Here is a 16683-nt window from a genome sequence, read left to right as displayed (position 1 = left end):
CTCTAGATTCTGGGACGAGATGACAGAGAATACAAAGACCTCTCTCCTCATTTCACAGGCAAGGTCAGGTGAGGTCACCATAGGCACCTGATGGGTCCAGTCTCTGCCTTCCTCAGTAAGCAGCCTCTGCTATGAATTTTATGCTTATCAGGCTCCAGAGATGACAGTCTTCAGACAGGAGAACATCAAGAGTATTTTCTTCTTCCCCAGTTTTATTAAGATACAGTACTATCTCAAGTAGCATCACTAAAAGTGATACTGGAAGGGAATTAGGAGCTGTCTTACCCCAGTGACAGATAAGCCAAAAGGGCCTCCGGGGTTGCATGCTGGGTCAGACCCGTGCACCAGCACAGAGCATCCATTGAGGTTGATCTGTTGGAGTTGGGGTGCTGCTTTTTTCCCCAAGAGTCAATCTTTTTTTTTTTTTGCTTTTTAGGGCTGCACCCATGGCATATGGAGGGTCCCATATGTAGCTAGGGGTCTAATCAGAGCCACAGCTGCAGCCTCCACCACAGCTCACGTCAACGCCAGATCCTTAACCCACTGAGCAAGGTCAGGGATCGAACCCTCAACCTCATTGTTCCTGGTCGAATTCGTTTCCGCTGCACCACGGCGGGAACCAAGCAATCTTAAAGTATAGTTTGGTTTCCCTTGATAACGCATGGTGGCACTGTGAGTTATACACTTGGCTAATTTCCTTTATTGTTTTTTTTACTTGTACCTTCAGCCTACACCTTATGCTTTATGATGAGTTCCCATAAATTTACTTCTCATGTATGAAGTCAATTTACCTTTTCCTTTGAATTAAAAAAAAAAAAATCCTGGCCAGTCAACCACATACTACCAAATGAAAAAAGAGGGGCCGAGAGCTTGCCAATCACTAATAAAATACTTTTAAAACATCCTTTTAAGCAATGAGGTCCTGCTATAGCACAGGGAACTGTATCCAGTCTCTTGGGATAGACCATCATGGAAAATAATATAAGAAAAGGAATATATATATGGATGTAAGACTGGGTCATACGGCAAAGTTGGCACAATGTTGTAAACCAACTATACTAAAATAAAAATAAAATAATAAAATAAAATAAAACAGATAGTCAACAAGGACCCACCATACAGTGCGGGAAACTCTTCTCAATATTCTGTAATAACCTATAGGGGAAAAGAATCTGAGAAAGAATGGATATATGTACATGCATAACCGATCGCTTTGCTATACACCTGAAACTAACACAACATTGTACATCGTTGCAAAGCCATACTCCAATACAAAATTAAAAATTAAATTAAAAAAGAATAGAGATGAATGAAGGGTCAAAAAACCCCCCCAAACCAAACACCAAACATCATTTGTCCTACCATTACCTTCCTCAAGCCTCAATGGAGAGAGAAGCTTTTTGTGGTTGTCATGGGGGTATTAGTTTTAGCTTCAACAGGGCTATGGAAGAGACCATGCATATGAATTATTCTATACAGTAATTCATATAGTTCATTCTCTATAGTCCTTATGCCAAGATTCCCTCTTGGCTCCTTTTATATTATTAGTTAATTTCTACTGTAGAAGTGAAATAGTTCTCTGAGAGAATGTGGCTAGAATTCCATACAATGTTCTAGGCAACATCAGCTTTTTATTTGATGTGACGATAATATTTTCTGATTTGTTTACAAATAGCTTTTATTTATGATTAAGATTCTGTGGACATTTTTGGCCCCACGCTGCTTTCAACTAAATGTATCACAGTTTTACGTGGACTCAGATTTGCTTTCTTAACCAGGCTCTTCCTGGAAGCTTAGATCCATTTTCCTCTAAGGACAGTTTATAACAGTTCCCTCTGGATGGTGTGTTTGTTTCTTTGCCAGAGCTGGATATCAGTTCCTGCTTTTCTTCTCAATATGTAAGAACTTTAATATTTATCAAGCACTAAGTATGTTCCAGGGACTGTAATCGGTATCGTTACGTATCTTATTTATGAATTAAATTTTTTGGACATGCACCACGACAGCGACTGGAGTCACTGCGGTGACCGTGCTGGATTCTTTTTTTTTTTTTTTTTTGGTCGTTTTGCCATTTCGTGGGCCGCTCCCACGGCATATGGAGGTTCCCAGGCTAGGGGTCGAATCGGAGCTATAGCCGCCACAGCAACAGCCGCGTCTGCAACCTACACCACAGCTCACGGCAACGCCAGATCCTTAACCCACTGAGCCAGGCCAGGGATTGAACTCGCAATCCTGGTTCCTAGTTGGATTCGTAAACCACCATGCCACGACGGAAACTCCACGTGCTGGATTCTTAACCCACTCTGCCACAAGAGAATTCCTTTTTGCCGATCTTATCAATCATCATAACAGCCACCTGAGTTGGGTATTATTATTTCTACTTTGTAGATGAAGAATTGAAAATTAGAGAGTTTAAGTAACTTGCCCAAACTTACACATCTCTTGAATAACAGGAGTTTGGACTCAACCCAAGCATGCCTGACCCCTAAGCCTGTGTTGTAAAAAATATGCTTATAAAATCCAGTGGGATTTTCCTTCAATGTAAGGGGAATAAATGCCCTTTTTATTATCCATAAGAGCTTAATTTTATCTACCAACCTATAGATTATTATTTAGATCCTCTAGAAAGTTTGATGAAATAAACTCAACCCCTAAACAAACACTTGGGAGCTCCCCAATTTTTATTTTCTTTGTGGAAAACTATCTTTTAATCTTTTCATAGGAACGGGTGTATTCGCTAGTTTCTCATTGCAGCTGTGGTCGAATTAGTCAGCTATGGCTGCATGAAAAGTAACCACAAACTCTCATAACATACAACAACAAGCATTTTATTTCTTGGTCAGTTGTCTACGGGCCAGTTGGGTTTGTCTGTTGAAAGCTGGCCTTGGCTTCTGGCTGCAGGTTAGTTTTTGGACTTTCTTCGGAATTAGAGTTGCCAGATGATTTAGCAAACAAAACACACATCCCTCAGTTAAATTTGAATTGCAAATAAACAACAAATAATTTTGTAGTGTAAGTATATCTAAGTATGCTTGGGGGTAGTTACATAAAAACTATTTACTGTTTATCTGAAATTCCAGTTTAACAAGACATCTTGTATTTTAGCTGACACCTCTACTTTTGACTGCTCAGGAACAGGGGGGATCTTTCCACATCTTGGCTACTGTGACTAACGCTGCAATGAACATAGGGGTGCAGCTATCTTTTTGAATGGAAACTGTGTCTGGATATATGCCCAGGAACAACCTAAATGTTCATCAGCCGATGAATGGATTAAGAAGACCTATATACAATGGAATACTACTCAGCCATAAAGAGGACAAAAACAATGGCATTTGCAGCAACAGGGATGCAACTAGAGGTTCTCATACTAAGTGAGAGAAAGTATGTCTTTCAGAAAGAGAAAGACAAATACCATATTATATCATATATGTGGATTCTAAAAAGGGCACCCGTGATCCTATCTACAAAACGGAAAGAGACTCACAGACATGCGGAACAGACTTGTGGTTGCCAAGGGGGAGGAAGTGGGATGGACGGGGCGTTTGGGGTTGGTAGATGCAGACTATTCTGTTTAGAATGGATTACTGATGAGGACTTACTCTACAGCACAGGGAACCTTGTCTAATGTCTTGGGGTAGAACATGATGGGAGCTAAGATAAGAAAAACAATGTGTGTGTATATATATATGTTCATATATATATAAATGTGTGTATATATGTGTGTTCATATATATATAAATATGTACACATATGCATGACTGTTTCACTATGAGGTACAGCAGAAATTGGCACAACCCTGTAAATCAACTATACTCTTAAAAAAAAAAAAAAAAAAAAAAGACAAACAGGGGAGCAATCCCAGTCACGCAAACCCATTTCAAGTCTTTGCTGGAGTCATGTCCTCTGACATCCCATTGGCCAAAGCAAGTCACGTGGTTAAGTGCAAATCATGATCATGAAAATAATAGGAAACAATGCCAATGAATTCTTATATGCAGAAAAGTTTATTAGAAAGCAGAGAAGCAACAAAACATAAGAAAGTCCCTCTAGGAGGAAATACATGGTATAAGTGGAGCCTGGGTCTGAGGATGACGGATGAGTCAGTGCCACCCAGGGGCTGCTGACGATTTAGTCAACTTGTTGGCAGGACAATCTAGCCCCCCAGAGTGAGAAAGGAGAGATATAGAGGGTGGGGATTATTTCTTACCTGTTGGATTGCCAGTTAATTCCTAGTTGGTGCCGATACTGAAAGGAAGAGATGGCAAGAGAGAGTTTAACATGAACCAGATTGTGCTCACAGGGTCAGTGGGACCGTGGTGGACTCCTTATACTCATGGGGCCCAAATAATTGAATGAGTCAATCAGACTCCATGTGAACTAAGGGTCAGCACAAAAGGAGGGTCTACACACTTGGCGACAGAAGTAAACAGAGACAGGGGTCACAGGGCATCAGCAGCAGGAGGAGGCACAGCACGTGGGGCGGGGGCAGGTGGAGATGACACAGATGGGGCGATAGCAAGTGGTGTGGCAGGAGACCCGGCCACAGACGGGGCGCAGGCAGCAGCAGGGGTGGCAGCAGCTGGAGCCACAGGGGCTGGAGCCACAGCAGGAGGGCTGGCAGCATGAGGACTGGCAGCACAGGGGCCTGCAGCAGCTAGAGATGCAGCATCTGGGGCGGCAGCAGGTGGGCTGGCAGCACACAGACTGGCAGCATTGAGGCCTGCAGCAGGTGGACACACCGCAGCTGGGGCGGCAGCAGGTGGTCCTGCAGCAGGTGGTCTGGCAGCAGCTGGGGCTGCAGCAGGTCTCCTGGCAGAGGTCTTGGCCACAGCCCTGGTCAGAGCAGACGGAGCCACAACACGAGCTGACCATGGTGTCCGAGGGTGGAGGTTGGGGGTGCGTTTCCAGGGCAGTGAGCTTCTTGAGTTTGGGAAGCTCCCTGGCCCATAGCCCCCTTTATACCCTGCTGAAGGGCTGCTTGGGTTATGTCATCATTTCCTTGTTATTATTTATCCTACTAGAAAAATTAATCACGTAATCACCCAGTGGTGTGCTTCTGGTTAAGTATCCAAGATGGAGACAGTAACCATTTCCTTTCCCCGGTGCGCCCCCGTCTCCCACGGAAAGCCTCGTCACATTTCCTCCTTGGTGGTGTCACCTTTGTCCCTGGTGGGAAAAGCACTTGTCACATGACTCTGACATTGTATCTGGGACTGTCATGGTCCCTCCGCCCCCTGCCCCCTGAATATCGTGGAGACTAGTTCTGAGGCTGCTCGTATATCTTTTATTGTCAGGGACGAGGGGAACGTGCGAGAGGCTGGAGAGGAATTAGAAAGAAAGACACACTTGGGGGGAGGGCGTCCCACCTGCCACGAGGATGCCTGTGGGCCTGTGGGGCATCTTGCTTGGGCGGGGAGAAGGCTGGACCCCAGGGAAGGTCCCAACTCCATGTCTGATCTTATTCCACTGCCTCAGGCTGAGGCGCTGAGTGATTGATGACTCACGGCATCTATTTATTTTACTTTTATTGTATTGTGTTGTGTTGTCCTTTGACTAAGTCAGAAATGTTTGTTTTTATTTGTTATCCAAGTGTAGTGGATTTACCATGTTGTGCCTATTTCTGCTGTGCCACTTAGTGACCCAGTCATGCATATACACTCATTCTTTTTCTCATACTATCTTCCGCCGAGTCCTATCCCAAGAGATTGGATATAATACAGTAGGACCTCACGGCTTAGCTATTTTAAATGTAATAGTTGGCATCCATTAACCCCAAACTCCCAGGCTGTCGCTCTTTCCCCCCCCCCCCGGGCAACCACCGGTCTGTTCGCTCTGACTCACTACTTTTCAATAGTGAAAAACACATTTTTGCTCTATGTCTTCCAGGACAGGCATGTCGAGTGGGAAGTTTTGCTTTCTCTTTAAGTCATCAACCTTATACAAGGGATATTTATTACAGAAGCACTCATTATATGCAAACCATATTTAGAGTGATTACGCCTTCCATAATATGTATCCAAGGCATTTTGTGGGTATCAAGAGAACCTAAGAGACAAACCGTCATCTTTTTCCTGTAGATATTTGAATAAGACACATGCATAGGAAAGAGTTTGGCAACAGTGAAAAGAATGACAATTATTTGGATGCAAGAACTAAAATCAGGAGTTCTCGTCATGGCGCAGAGCAAACAAATCTGCCTGGGAGCCAGAAGGACGCAGGTTTGATCCCTGGCCTCACTCAGGGGGTTAAGGATCTGGCGTTGCCAAGAGCTGAAGTGGAGGTCGCAGATGTGGCTCGGATCCCGTGTGGCTGTGGCTGTGACGGAGGCCAGCAGCTGCAGCTCCAAGTCAATCCGTAGCCTGGGAACCTCCAGATGCCTCAGGTGCGGCCCTAAAAAAGCAAAAAAAAAAAAAAAAAAAGAACTGAAATCACAATATGGAGTGTGTGGGTATGTTCTATACACCTTCAGGAAAAGGTGAGGAAATAAAAACACTTATCGGTTGTAAATTATTCACTCTGTACTGGGCATACAGAGTGAATATCTTATATTTATTATGCTGAGTATCTTATATTTCTTTTTAATCTTGAAGGTGACATATAAAGTAGTGTGTATTTATGCTACTCCTTTAAGCAGTGGGCAAAAGAAGCACAGAGAACTTAAGAGGAAAAAAAAAAAAAGCTGTGCAGAATTAAACAGAAAGTGAGAGTGTCTTAGTCTTAGGACACCTGAGGAAAGGTAAAGAGTAAAATCTGCAAGCCTTTGCTGAAGTTGCTTCATCTTCCCGCACTGTTTCTCCTTTCTTCTCATCTCTGCAAACTCCTATTCCTCTGTCAAAACCCCAACTTTCCCCTCCATGCTTCCCCCCTCAATAATAACTTGCCCCATACAGACCTAATTCTTCCCTGCATCGGGCTCCTAATTTCAGACCCTCTCCTCTACCACAGCTGTTTTCTGCTGTCACTCCTTCAGCTGCAAAGCAGACGCTTTGAAAGTATAAGCTATGACACTGAATTTGGTTACCATGGTGTTCAGCTCGGGGCTGAGACAGGCATCTTAGTGACACATGTTTGTTGAGTGAAGGAAGGCATTTTGACAGCATAGGGACATGTAATCATCCTTTAAAAATGTATGTCTTCGCACTGATGGAGAAAAGAGAGAAACATTCCAAACGAAGGCATCACGGCTACAAATGAGGAAAACCACAAGATGTACATGACACCCTTTTCTGGAAGTGAAGAGTCTATCTTTATTTTTTTTTTTTTTTTTTTTTTTTTTTTTTTTTTTTTTGTCTTTTGTCTTTTTTGTTGTTGTTGTTGTTGTTGTTGTTGCTATTTCCCGGGCCGCTCCCGCGGCACATGGAGGTTCCCAGGCCAGGGGTCCAACCGGAGCTGCAGCCACCGGCCTACGCCAGAGCCACAGCAACTCGGGATCCGAGCCGCGCCTGCAACCCACACCACAGCTCACGGCAACGCCGGATCGTCAACCCACTGAGCAAGGGCAGGGACCGAACCCGCAACCCCATGGTTCCTAGTCGGATTCGTCAACCTCTGCGCCACGACGGGAACTCCAAGAGTCTATCTTTAGAATGAGACTTGTTTACCGGTAACCATGGACACCGATGCCTCTATTAACACAGAAATAAGATAGGAAGGACATTAACCCCCCCCCCCCCAGTGGTGACACTGGGTCTCCTTCAGCTCTAGACTGCCCAGTGTTGCCCTTGCTGCTAGAAATAAACATCATTACCTGTTGAAAGCCAATCAGCCAATAGGATCTGCTGAACATCTACTGACTTTGCTTGAATTCCACCCAAAGCAGAACCTGAGACAGAGGCGCGGTGGCTGCAAGATCCGGGAAGCACAAGTGAGGAAAAGGGAAGATAAGGCAGGAGAGAAAGGGAAGCCCAAATGTTGGTGTTAAGGAGGGGGTTACCGCTGTGGGCTGTTGGGGGACGAACCTGAGGACATGCCTGAGGCTGGAGGCAGCTGGCACCATGCTCTTCTGCCTGCCTAGAAGATCCCTTAGAATCCACTGAGCACGCGCGTTAACAGTGAGTGAAATGAAACACAAGGCAGACTTAGACAATCCACAGATTTCTCATGTGCTTAGTCTTAGGGCAGCCGAGTCGAAGGGGACAGAGACTGGAGCCGTGAGATGGCAAGCAGGTTTATCGACCAACAGAGTGCCCGGGAGCACGGAGCAGAGAGAACTCAGGCTCCCCGCCAGTAGGGCAAGGGCATTTTTCACAGGCAGGGGTCTGCGTGTTGAGTCATCTGTGTGTTGGGTCACGTAGTCTTAAGGGGGAAGGGAGCTTGGGAAACAGAGAGGGAGGATTTGGGTCCTCCTGCAAAACTGCAACAGTCCCTTTGATTCTGCTTCTGTTGGGGTGGACAGGTCCTTAGGTTATCTTTGTGCTGGGGACCCCATCCCTGCTGGGGTCCGCTTCCCGCTGGCTTGGTCAGCTGAAACCCCATCTGGAGCCTGGGTGGACTTTTGATGATATGGCCTGGGTGCTGCAGAGCTGACCTGGACACAGGGAGAGATCAAGCTTCCACGGAGGGTCAGGGGACGTCTCAGCAGGGCCCCCGAAAGGGGGCATGGCCTCGGACACAAAGTCCAGCTCTGGCAACCCCTGGGCGCTTTCAGCAGATCTGCCTCATTCAGTTACACCCCCTGCCCGGCAGTGCAGGCGGCCCCTCTGGAAGGCAGACTCAACCCTCTGCTGGAGTTCTCACCATCAGAATAAAGCAGAACAACTGTGTATGAGGACAAAGGAGTCATTGCGTGTGACTCGAAGTAGAACCTGCAGAGACTGGGCTGAACTCTCTATTGGCGCCTTTCATAGGTGAAAAAATATAATAAAATGAAATAAAATAAGATGAGATAACATAAAATACATGCCCCGAAAGCTGGGGTTTTAAAAGATCATGCATTGTGTTCGATCTTTCCAAAACTTTTCTCCTCTTACTCTATTTCTGTCTCTTTAAAAATTTTTTATTTAATGATTTTTATTTTTTCCGGCAGAGCCGGTTTACAGTGCTCTGTCCATTTTCTACTGTACAGCAAGGTGACCCAGTCACACATACGCATACGCATTCTTTTTCTCACATGACCATGCTCCGTCGTAAGTGACTAGATGTAGTTCAGTGCTGTTCATCAGAGTCTTATCGCTTATCCAGTCCAAATGCAAGAGTTTACTTCTATTAACCCCAGAGTCCCAGTCCATCCCACTCCCTCCCCCTTGGCGACTGCAAGTCTCTTCCCCAAGTCCATGAGTTTCTTTCCGCAGAAAGGTTTATCTGTGCTGTATATTAGATCCCAGATATAGGTGGTATCATGTGGTATTTGTCTTTCTCTTTCTGACTTATTTCCCTTAGTTTGAGAGGCTCTAGTTCCATCCATGTTGCTGCAAATGGCATGATTTTATGACTCTATTCATGGATGTTTTATCGCCTCAGGTTAACTCTCCCCCCCGCCCCGCCCCGACCCAAGGACTAGAAAGTGATGTGTTAACTTGCCTACTTTCCAGACAAAACTAGACAGGGATCCATGTCCTTTAGCATTTATGGGAAGTTGACTAATCTATGCTGTTTGGCAGGGGTAGGCAAAATACAATTACTCAGGACCCAAATGTAAAATCTTTAAAAGAAGAAAGAGTAACAATCACATTCCCTTTTCAGTGCTAGGAGAGACGTTTATTTTCATACATGGAAATACCAATACATAAGCAAAAGTTGTGCAGATAATACCCAGGAAGACTTCGAGGGCTGCTGTGCCAGGGGGTGAAAACCTGTGGCCCCACCAGTGATGGAGCCAGATTCCTGAAGCAGGAAGGATGGATTCCTGAAGACAAGGGGAGGAGTGTAGGGGGAGTTTAATTTCCGAGGAGGTTCTGAATGAGTTCCCTGAGAAGGGAGGGAGTTTGGACGGAAGTAAGAACGTGTGCTCAGTGGGGCTGGGGTCTGCTCTGGAGACCCAGGAGATCAATTCTCGCGAGCAGGCCGCATTTAAAGAGGAGAATCAGCATCTTTGGGGAGGGAGGAGATGAGGAAGCAGTGTGTCCAAAGGAGAGATTCAGCAGCAGGAGGAGGCACAGCACGTGGGGCGGGGGCAGGTGGAGATGACACAGATGGGGCGGTAGCAAGTGGTGTGGCAGGAGACCCGGCCACAGACGGGGCGCAGGCAGCAGCAGGGGTGGCAGCAGCTGGAGCCACAGGGGCTGGAGCCACAGCAGGAGGGCTGGCAGCACTGGGGCCTGCAGCAGCTAGAGATGCAGCAGCGGGGCTGAGAGCAGGAGGGCTGGCAGCACGAGGACTGGCAGCACGGGGGCCTGCAGCAGCTAGAGATGCAGCATCTGGGGCGGCAGCAGGTGGGCTGGCAGCACACAGACTGGCAGCATTGGGGCCTGCAGCCGCTGGAGATGCAGCATCTGGGGCGGCAGCAGGTGGACACACCGCAGCTGGGGCGGCAGCAGGTGGTCCTGCAGCAGGTGGTCTGGCAGCAGCTGGGGCTGCAGCAGGTCTCCTGGCAGAGGTCTTGGCCACAGCCCTGGTCAGAGCAGACGGAGCCACAACACGAGCTGACCATGGTGTCCGAGGGTGGAGGTTGGGGGTGGGTTTCCAGGGCAGTGAGCTTCTTGAGTGTGATCTCCCCTTGTCCTCTGTCCCTTTTATACCCTACTGAGGGCTCCTTTGACCAGGTGCAGGACCCTTCTTTTTGTTGTTTTTCATCTTAATAGAAGACTAATTCATTTCAGTAAATTAGATAATTGTGTGTATCTGGTAAATAGTCCTAAATATAGATAAGGCATATTTCCTTTTCCTGTTTATTATGTGAATTAACTCTCCTATTTCTTCCTTATCTGATGGGTCTTCTAAAGAAGACCCATTACAGGACTTTGTTTCACTGGATTTCACAGGTATTAACTTCTTCATGTACTTAACTCCAGGATAATACACTGAGAGTGGATTTTACTTTTATTTTATTTTATTTATTTTGACTCTTTAGGGCTACACCTGCAGCTTATAGAAGTTCCCAGCCTAGAGGTCGAACCAGAGCAGTAGCTGCTGGCCATAGCAATGCCAGATCCTGAGCTACCCCACAGCTCATGGCAACGCCAGATCTTTAACCCACTGAGGAAGGCCAGGGATCAAACCTGCGCCCTCAAGGATGCTAGTCAGGTTCCTTACAACTGAGCCACAATGGGAACTCTCGAGAGTGGATTTTAAGAGGACTAAGTCTTCTCTGCTGTCAAAGGGGTTAAGTCACATGAACTGCTGATAGGAAAATGCATAAAAGACCCATCTTGGAGCCAGAACTGGGTTGGAGGGAAGGAATCATTCGTTATAGCGAAGAACGCTCCAATTTCTCTGTATTTCCTGGAGAGTCAGTGAAGTGCAAAGATCCCGACAGACTTCCTATCTGTTTTCCTTCTTCTTTTCTTCTTTTTCCCTTTTTTTTTTTTTTTTTTTTTTTTGTCTTTTTTGCCATTTCTTAGGCCGCTTCCACAGCATATGGAGGTTCCCAGGCTAGGGGTCGAATCGGAGCCGTAGCCACTGGCCTTCGACGCCAGAGCCTCAGCAACTCGGGATCCGAGCTGTGTCTGCGACCTACACCACAGCTCACGGCAACGCCGGGTCCTTAACCCACTGAGCCAGGCCAGGGATTGAACCCTCAACCTCACGGTTCCTAGTCGGATTCGTTAACCACTGAGCCACGACGGGAATTCCTCTTTTCTCCTTCTTGAATCTATTCATACTCAAAGTGTTCTAGTGCAGTGATTCACCACTTTTAAGTAGTAAAAAACATATGTGCCTGATGGATGAGTCCTTCATAAAATTATTAAATTATTGTGGACGTGTTCTTCAAAGATAACATATGGTAAGTGAGTATATTTTATCTATGTTTTGGTAGGTCAGCATACCCAATGATATCTATAATTGAAGTGTTATGGAAATATATTCTTATACTCTGAGGCATTATCTCTGCAAGATAGAGTTGAGTTTTTTTTCCCTTGATATAAATGAGAGATTAAGGGGTTAAGGTTTAATTTCTGTCCCAGAGGCACTTAAGTAAAGCAAATAAGACACACAAACAAAAGTTTGGTAAAAATTTAGAGGGTTGAGTGATTAGTAAACAAAATAACAATTATGTATTTAAATTCACAAGCCTCTAAAGAAATACAAGACTAATAGCTACTATTTTGGAGTGCCTGCTGTCTGTTAGGAATTTTCCGAGTCTTCTATAATTGTTATCTTGTTTACATTGGGCAAGGACTCTGTGAGGCAGATACAATTTTCTTAATTCTTCAGACATGAGGTAATTAAGGCTCAGAGAGATTGAAGTCACACAGTCAACAGGGAAGGTGGTTTTCCTGCGGGATGTTCAAAGAGGGTATATAGATTAATACTTTCATTTGTGTAAATAGGATTTCTCCCTTTGTCATCTCATCAAATTCTTGCTCATACTTAAACATCCAGTCCAGATCCCAACTCATCTCTAATATTTTTCTTGACATCTGCCACATTTAAAATGAATCCTTCCCTCCCTTATGCTCCAAGATATGCCTGTGATGTAGGGTATCACACGTGATAATTGATTTGCATCTTTATTTCCAATTCTTTTATCTGCACCCATGAGATCAGACAGTGTCTGATTCGTCTTAATAGATACGGTACTTAGCAATTGCCCTGAATGAAATTTCAACTGCTAATGACGTTTATTTCTAGCAGCAAGGGCAACACTGGGCAGTCTAGAGCTGAAGGAGACCCAGCGTCACCATTGGGGGGGGAGTTATGTCCTTCCCATCTTATTTCTATGTTAATAGAGGCATCGGTGTCCATGGTTACCGGTAAACAAGTCTCATTCTAAAGATAGACTCTTCACTTCCAGAAAAGGGTTTTATCGGGTGTCACGAAGGTGTCATGTACATCTCGTGGTTTTCCTCATTTGTAGCCGTGATGCCTTCGTTTGGAATGTTTCTCTCTTTTCTCCATCAGTGCGAAGACATACATTTTTAAAGGATGATTACATGTCCCTATGCTGTCCAAATGCCTTCCTTCACTCAACAAACACGTGTCACTAAGATGCCTGTCTCAGCCCCGAGCTGAACACCATGGTGACCAAATTCAGTGTCATAGCTTATACTTTCAAAGCATCTGCTTTGCAGCTGAAGGAATGACAGCAGAAAACAGCTGTGGTAGAGGAGAGGGTGCGAAATTAGGAGCCCGATGCAGGGAAGAATTAGGTCTGTATGTGGCAAGTTATTATTGAGGGGGGAGCATAAGGGGGAAGTTGGGGTTTTGACAGAGGAATAGGAGTTTGCAGAGATGAGAAGAAAGGAGAAACAGTTCGGGAAGATGAAGCAACTTCAGCAAAGGCTTGCAGATTTTACTCTTTACCTTTCCTCAGGTGTCCTAAGACTAAGACACTCTCACTTTCTGTTTAATTCTGCACAGCTTTTTTTTTTCCTCTTAAGTTCTCTATGCTTCTTTTGCCCACTGCTTAAAGGAGTAGCATAAATACACACTACTTTATATGTCACCTTCAAGATTAAAAACAAATATAAGAAGATATTCACTCTGTATGCCCAGTACAGAGTGAATAATTTACAACCGATAAGTGTTTTTATTTCCTCACCTTTTCCTGAAGGTGTATAGAACATACCCACACACTCCATATTGTGATTTCAGTTCTTTTTTTTTTTTTTTTCTTTTTTAGGGCCGCACCTGAGGCATCTGGAGGTTCCCAGGCTATGGATTGACTTGGAGCTACAGCTGCTGGCCTCCGTCACAGCCACAGCCACACGGGATCCGAGCCACATCTGCGACCTCCACTTCAGCTCTTGGCAACGCCAGATCCTTAACCCCCTGGGTGAGGCCAGGGATCAAACCTGCGTCCTTCTGGCTCCCAGGCAGATTTGTTTGCTCTGCACCATGACGAGAACTCCTGATTTTAGTTCTTGCATCTAAATAATTGTCATTCTTTTCACTGTTGCCAAACTCTTTCCTATGCATGTGTCTTATTCAAATATCTACAGGAAAAAGATGACGGTTTGTCTCTTAGGTTCTCTTGATACCCACAAAATGCCTTGGATACATATTATGGAAGGCGTAATCACTCTAAATATGGTTTGCATATAATGAGTGCTTCTGTAATAAATATCCCTTGTATAAGGTTGATGACTTAAAGAGAAAGCAAAACTTCCCACTCGACATGCCTGTCCTGGAAGACATAGAGCAAAAATGTGTTTTTCACTATTGAAAAGTAGTGAGTCAGAGCGAACAGACCGGTGGTTGCCCGGGGGGGGGGGGGAAGAGCGACAGCCTGGGAGTTTGGGGTTAATGGATGCCAACTATTACATTTAAAATAGCTAAGCCGTGAGGTCCTACTGTATTATATCCAATCTCTTGGGATAGGACTCGGCGGAAGATAGTATGAGAAAAAGAATGAGTGTATATGCATGACTGGGTCACTAAGTGGCACAGCAGAAATAGGCACAACATGGTAAATCCACTACACTTGGATAACAAATAAAAACAAACATTTCTGACTTAGTCAAAGGACAACACAACACAATACAATAAAAGTAAAATAAATAGATGCCGTGAGTCATCAATCACTCAGCGCCTCAGCCTGAGGCAGTGGAATAAGATCAGACATGGAGTTGGGACCTTCCCTGGGGTCCAGCCTTCTCCCCGCCCAAGCAAGATGCCCCACAGGCCCACAGGCATCCTCGTGGCAGGTGGGACGCCCTCCCCCCAAGTGTGTCTTTCTTTCTAATTCCTCTCCAGCCTCTCGCACGTTCCCCTCGTCCCTGACAATAAAAGATATACGAGCAGCCTCAGAACTAGTCTCCACGATATTCAGGGGGCAGGGGGCGGAGGGACCATGACAGTCCCAGATACAATGTCAGAGTCATGTGACAAGTGCTTTTCCCACCAGGGACAAAGGTGACACCACCAAGGAGGAAATGTGACGAGGCTTTCCGTGGGAGACGGGGGCGCACCGGGGAAAGGAAATGGTTACTGTCTCCATCTTGGATACTTAACCAGAAGCACACCACTGGGTGATTACGTGATTAATTTTTCTAGTAGGATAAATAATAACAAGGAAATGATGACATAATCCGAGCAGCCCTTCAGCAGGGTATAAAGGGGGCTAAGGGCCAGGGAGCCTCCCAAACTCGAGAAGCTCACTGCCCTGGAAACGCACCCCCAACCTCCACCCTCGGACACCATGGTCAGCTCGTGTTGTGGCTCCGTCTGCTCTGACCAGGGCTGTGGCCAAGACCTCTGCCAGGAGACCTGCTGCAGCCCCAGCTGCTGCCAGACCACCTGCTGCAGGACCACCTGCTGCCGCCCCAGCTGCGGTGTGTCCACCTGCTGCCGCCCCAGATGCTGCATCTCCAGCGGCTGCAGGCCCCAATGCTGCCAGTCTGTGTGCTGCCAGCCCACCTGCTCCGCCCCGCTGCTGCATCTCTAGCTGCTGCAGGCCCCCGTGCTGCCAGTCCTCGTGCTGCCAGCCCTCCTGCTCTCAGCCCCGCTGCTGCATCTCTAGCTGCTGCAGGCCCCAGTGCTGCCAGCCCTCCTGCTGTGGCTCCAGCCCCTGTGGCTCCAGCTGCTGCCACCCCTGCTGCTGCCTGCGCCCCGTCTGTGGCCGGGTCTCCTGCCACACCACTTGCTACCGCCCCATCTGTGTCATCTCCACCTGCCCCCGCCCCACGTGCTGTGCCTCCTCCTGCTGCTGAATCTCTCCTTTGGACACACTGCTTCCTCATCTCCTCCCTCCCCAAAGATGCTGATTCTCCTCTTTAAATGCGGCCTGCTCGCGAGAATTGATCTCCTGGGTCTCCAGAGCAGACCCCAGCCCCACTGAGCACACGTTCTTACTTCCGTCCAAACTCCCTCCCTTCTCAGGGAACTCATTCAGAACCTCCTCGGAAATTAAACTCCCCCTACACTCCTCCCCTTGTCTTCAGGAATCCATCCTTCCTGCTTCAGGAATCTGGCTCCATCACTGGTGGGGCCACAGGTTTTCACCCCCTGGCACAGCAGCCCTCGAAGTCTTCCTGGGTATTATCTGCACAACTTTTGCTTATGTATTGGTATTTCCATGTATGAAAATAAACGTCTCTCCTAGCACTGAAAAGGGAATGTGATTGTTACTCTTTCTTCTTTTAAAGATTTTACATTTGGGTCCTGAGTAATTGTATTTTGCCTACCCCTGCCAAACAGCATAGATTAGTCAACTTCCCATAAATGCTAAAGGACATGGATCCCTGTCTAGTTTTGTCTGGAAAGTAGGCAAGTTAACACATCACTTTCTAGTCCTTGGGTGGCGGGGGGCGGGGGGAGAGTTAACCTGAGGCGATAAAACATCCATGAATAGAGTCATAAAATCATGCCATTTGCAGCAACATGGATGGAACTAAAGCCTCTCAAACTAAGTGAAATAAGTCAGAAGGAGAAAGACAAATACCACATGATACCACCTATATCTGGGATCTAATATACAGCACAGATAAACCTTTCTGCGGAAAGAAACTCATGGACTTGGGGAAGAGACTTGCAGTCGCCAAGGGGGAGGGAGTGGGATGGACTGGGACTCTGGGGTTAATAGACGTAAACTCTTGCATTTGGACTGGATAAGCGATAAGACTCTGATGAACAGCACTGAAC

General features: G+C 46.2%; 2 protein-coding genes and 1 pseudogene across 2 annotated transcripts; 1 reads left to right on the top strand and 2 right to left on the bottom strand.

Annotated features, from left to right (window-relative positions):
* LOC100523463 (keratin-associated protein 4-8) lies at positions 3989-4922 on the bottom strand. The gene is made up of 2 exons (XM_013980979.2): positions 4414-4922; positions 3989-4248 (listed from the first exon to the last, which is right to left on the bottom strand). The coding sequence occupies exon 1, from the start codon at positions 4873-4875 to the stop codon at positions 4453-4455; it is 423 nt and encodes a 140-aa protein (XP_013836433.1). The 5' UTR covers positions 4876-4922; the 3' UTR covers positions 3989-4248; positions 4414-4452.
* On the bottom strand, positions 9673-10951 carry LOC100517304 (keratin-associated protein 4-8). The gene has a single exon (XM_003131445.3). The coding sequence runs from the start codon at positions 10589-10591 to the stop codon at positions 10079-10081; it is 513 nt and encodes a 170-aa protein (XP_003131493.1). The 5' UTR covers positions 10592-10951; the 3' UTR covers positions 9673-10078.
* On the top strand, positions 14962-16158 carry LOC100517852 (annotated as a pseudogene).

Source organism: Sus scrofa, chromosome 12 (genome assembly GCF_000003025.6).
Source record: "Sus scrofa isolate TJ Tabasco breed Duroc chromosome 12, Sscrofa11.1, whole genome shotgun sequence".
Taxonomy (NCBI): domain Eukaryota; kingdom Metazoa; phylum Chordata; class Mammalia; order Artiodactyla; family Suidae; genus Sus; species Sus scrofa.
Note: the sequence above shows the minus strand (reverse complement) of the source record. Positions and strands in the feature narration are given on the sequence as shown.

Bases quoted from the DNA above. Each gene is read 5' to 3' on its own strand.
- LOC100523463 (XM_013980979.2), bottom strand. From the start codon at position 4,875: ATGGTCAGCTCGTGTTGTGGCTCCGTCTGCTCTGACCAGGGCTGTGGC.
- LOC100517304 (XM_003131445.3), bottom strand. From the start codon at position 10,591: ATGGTCAGCTCGTGTTGTGGCTCCGTCTGCTCTGACCAGGGCTGTGGC.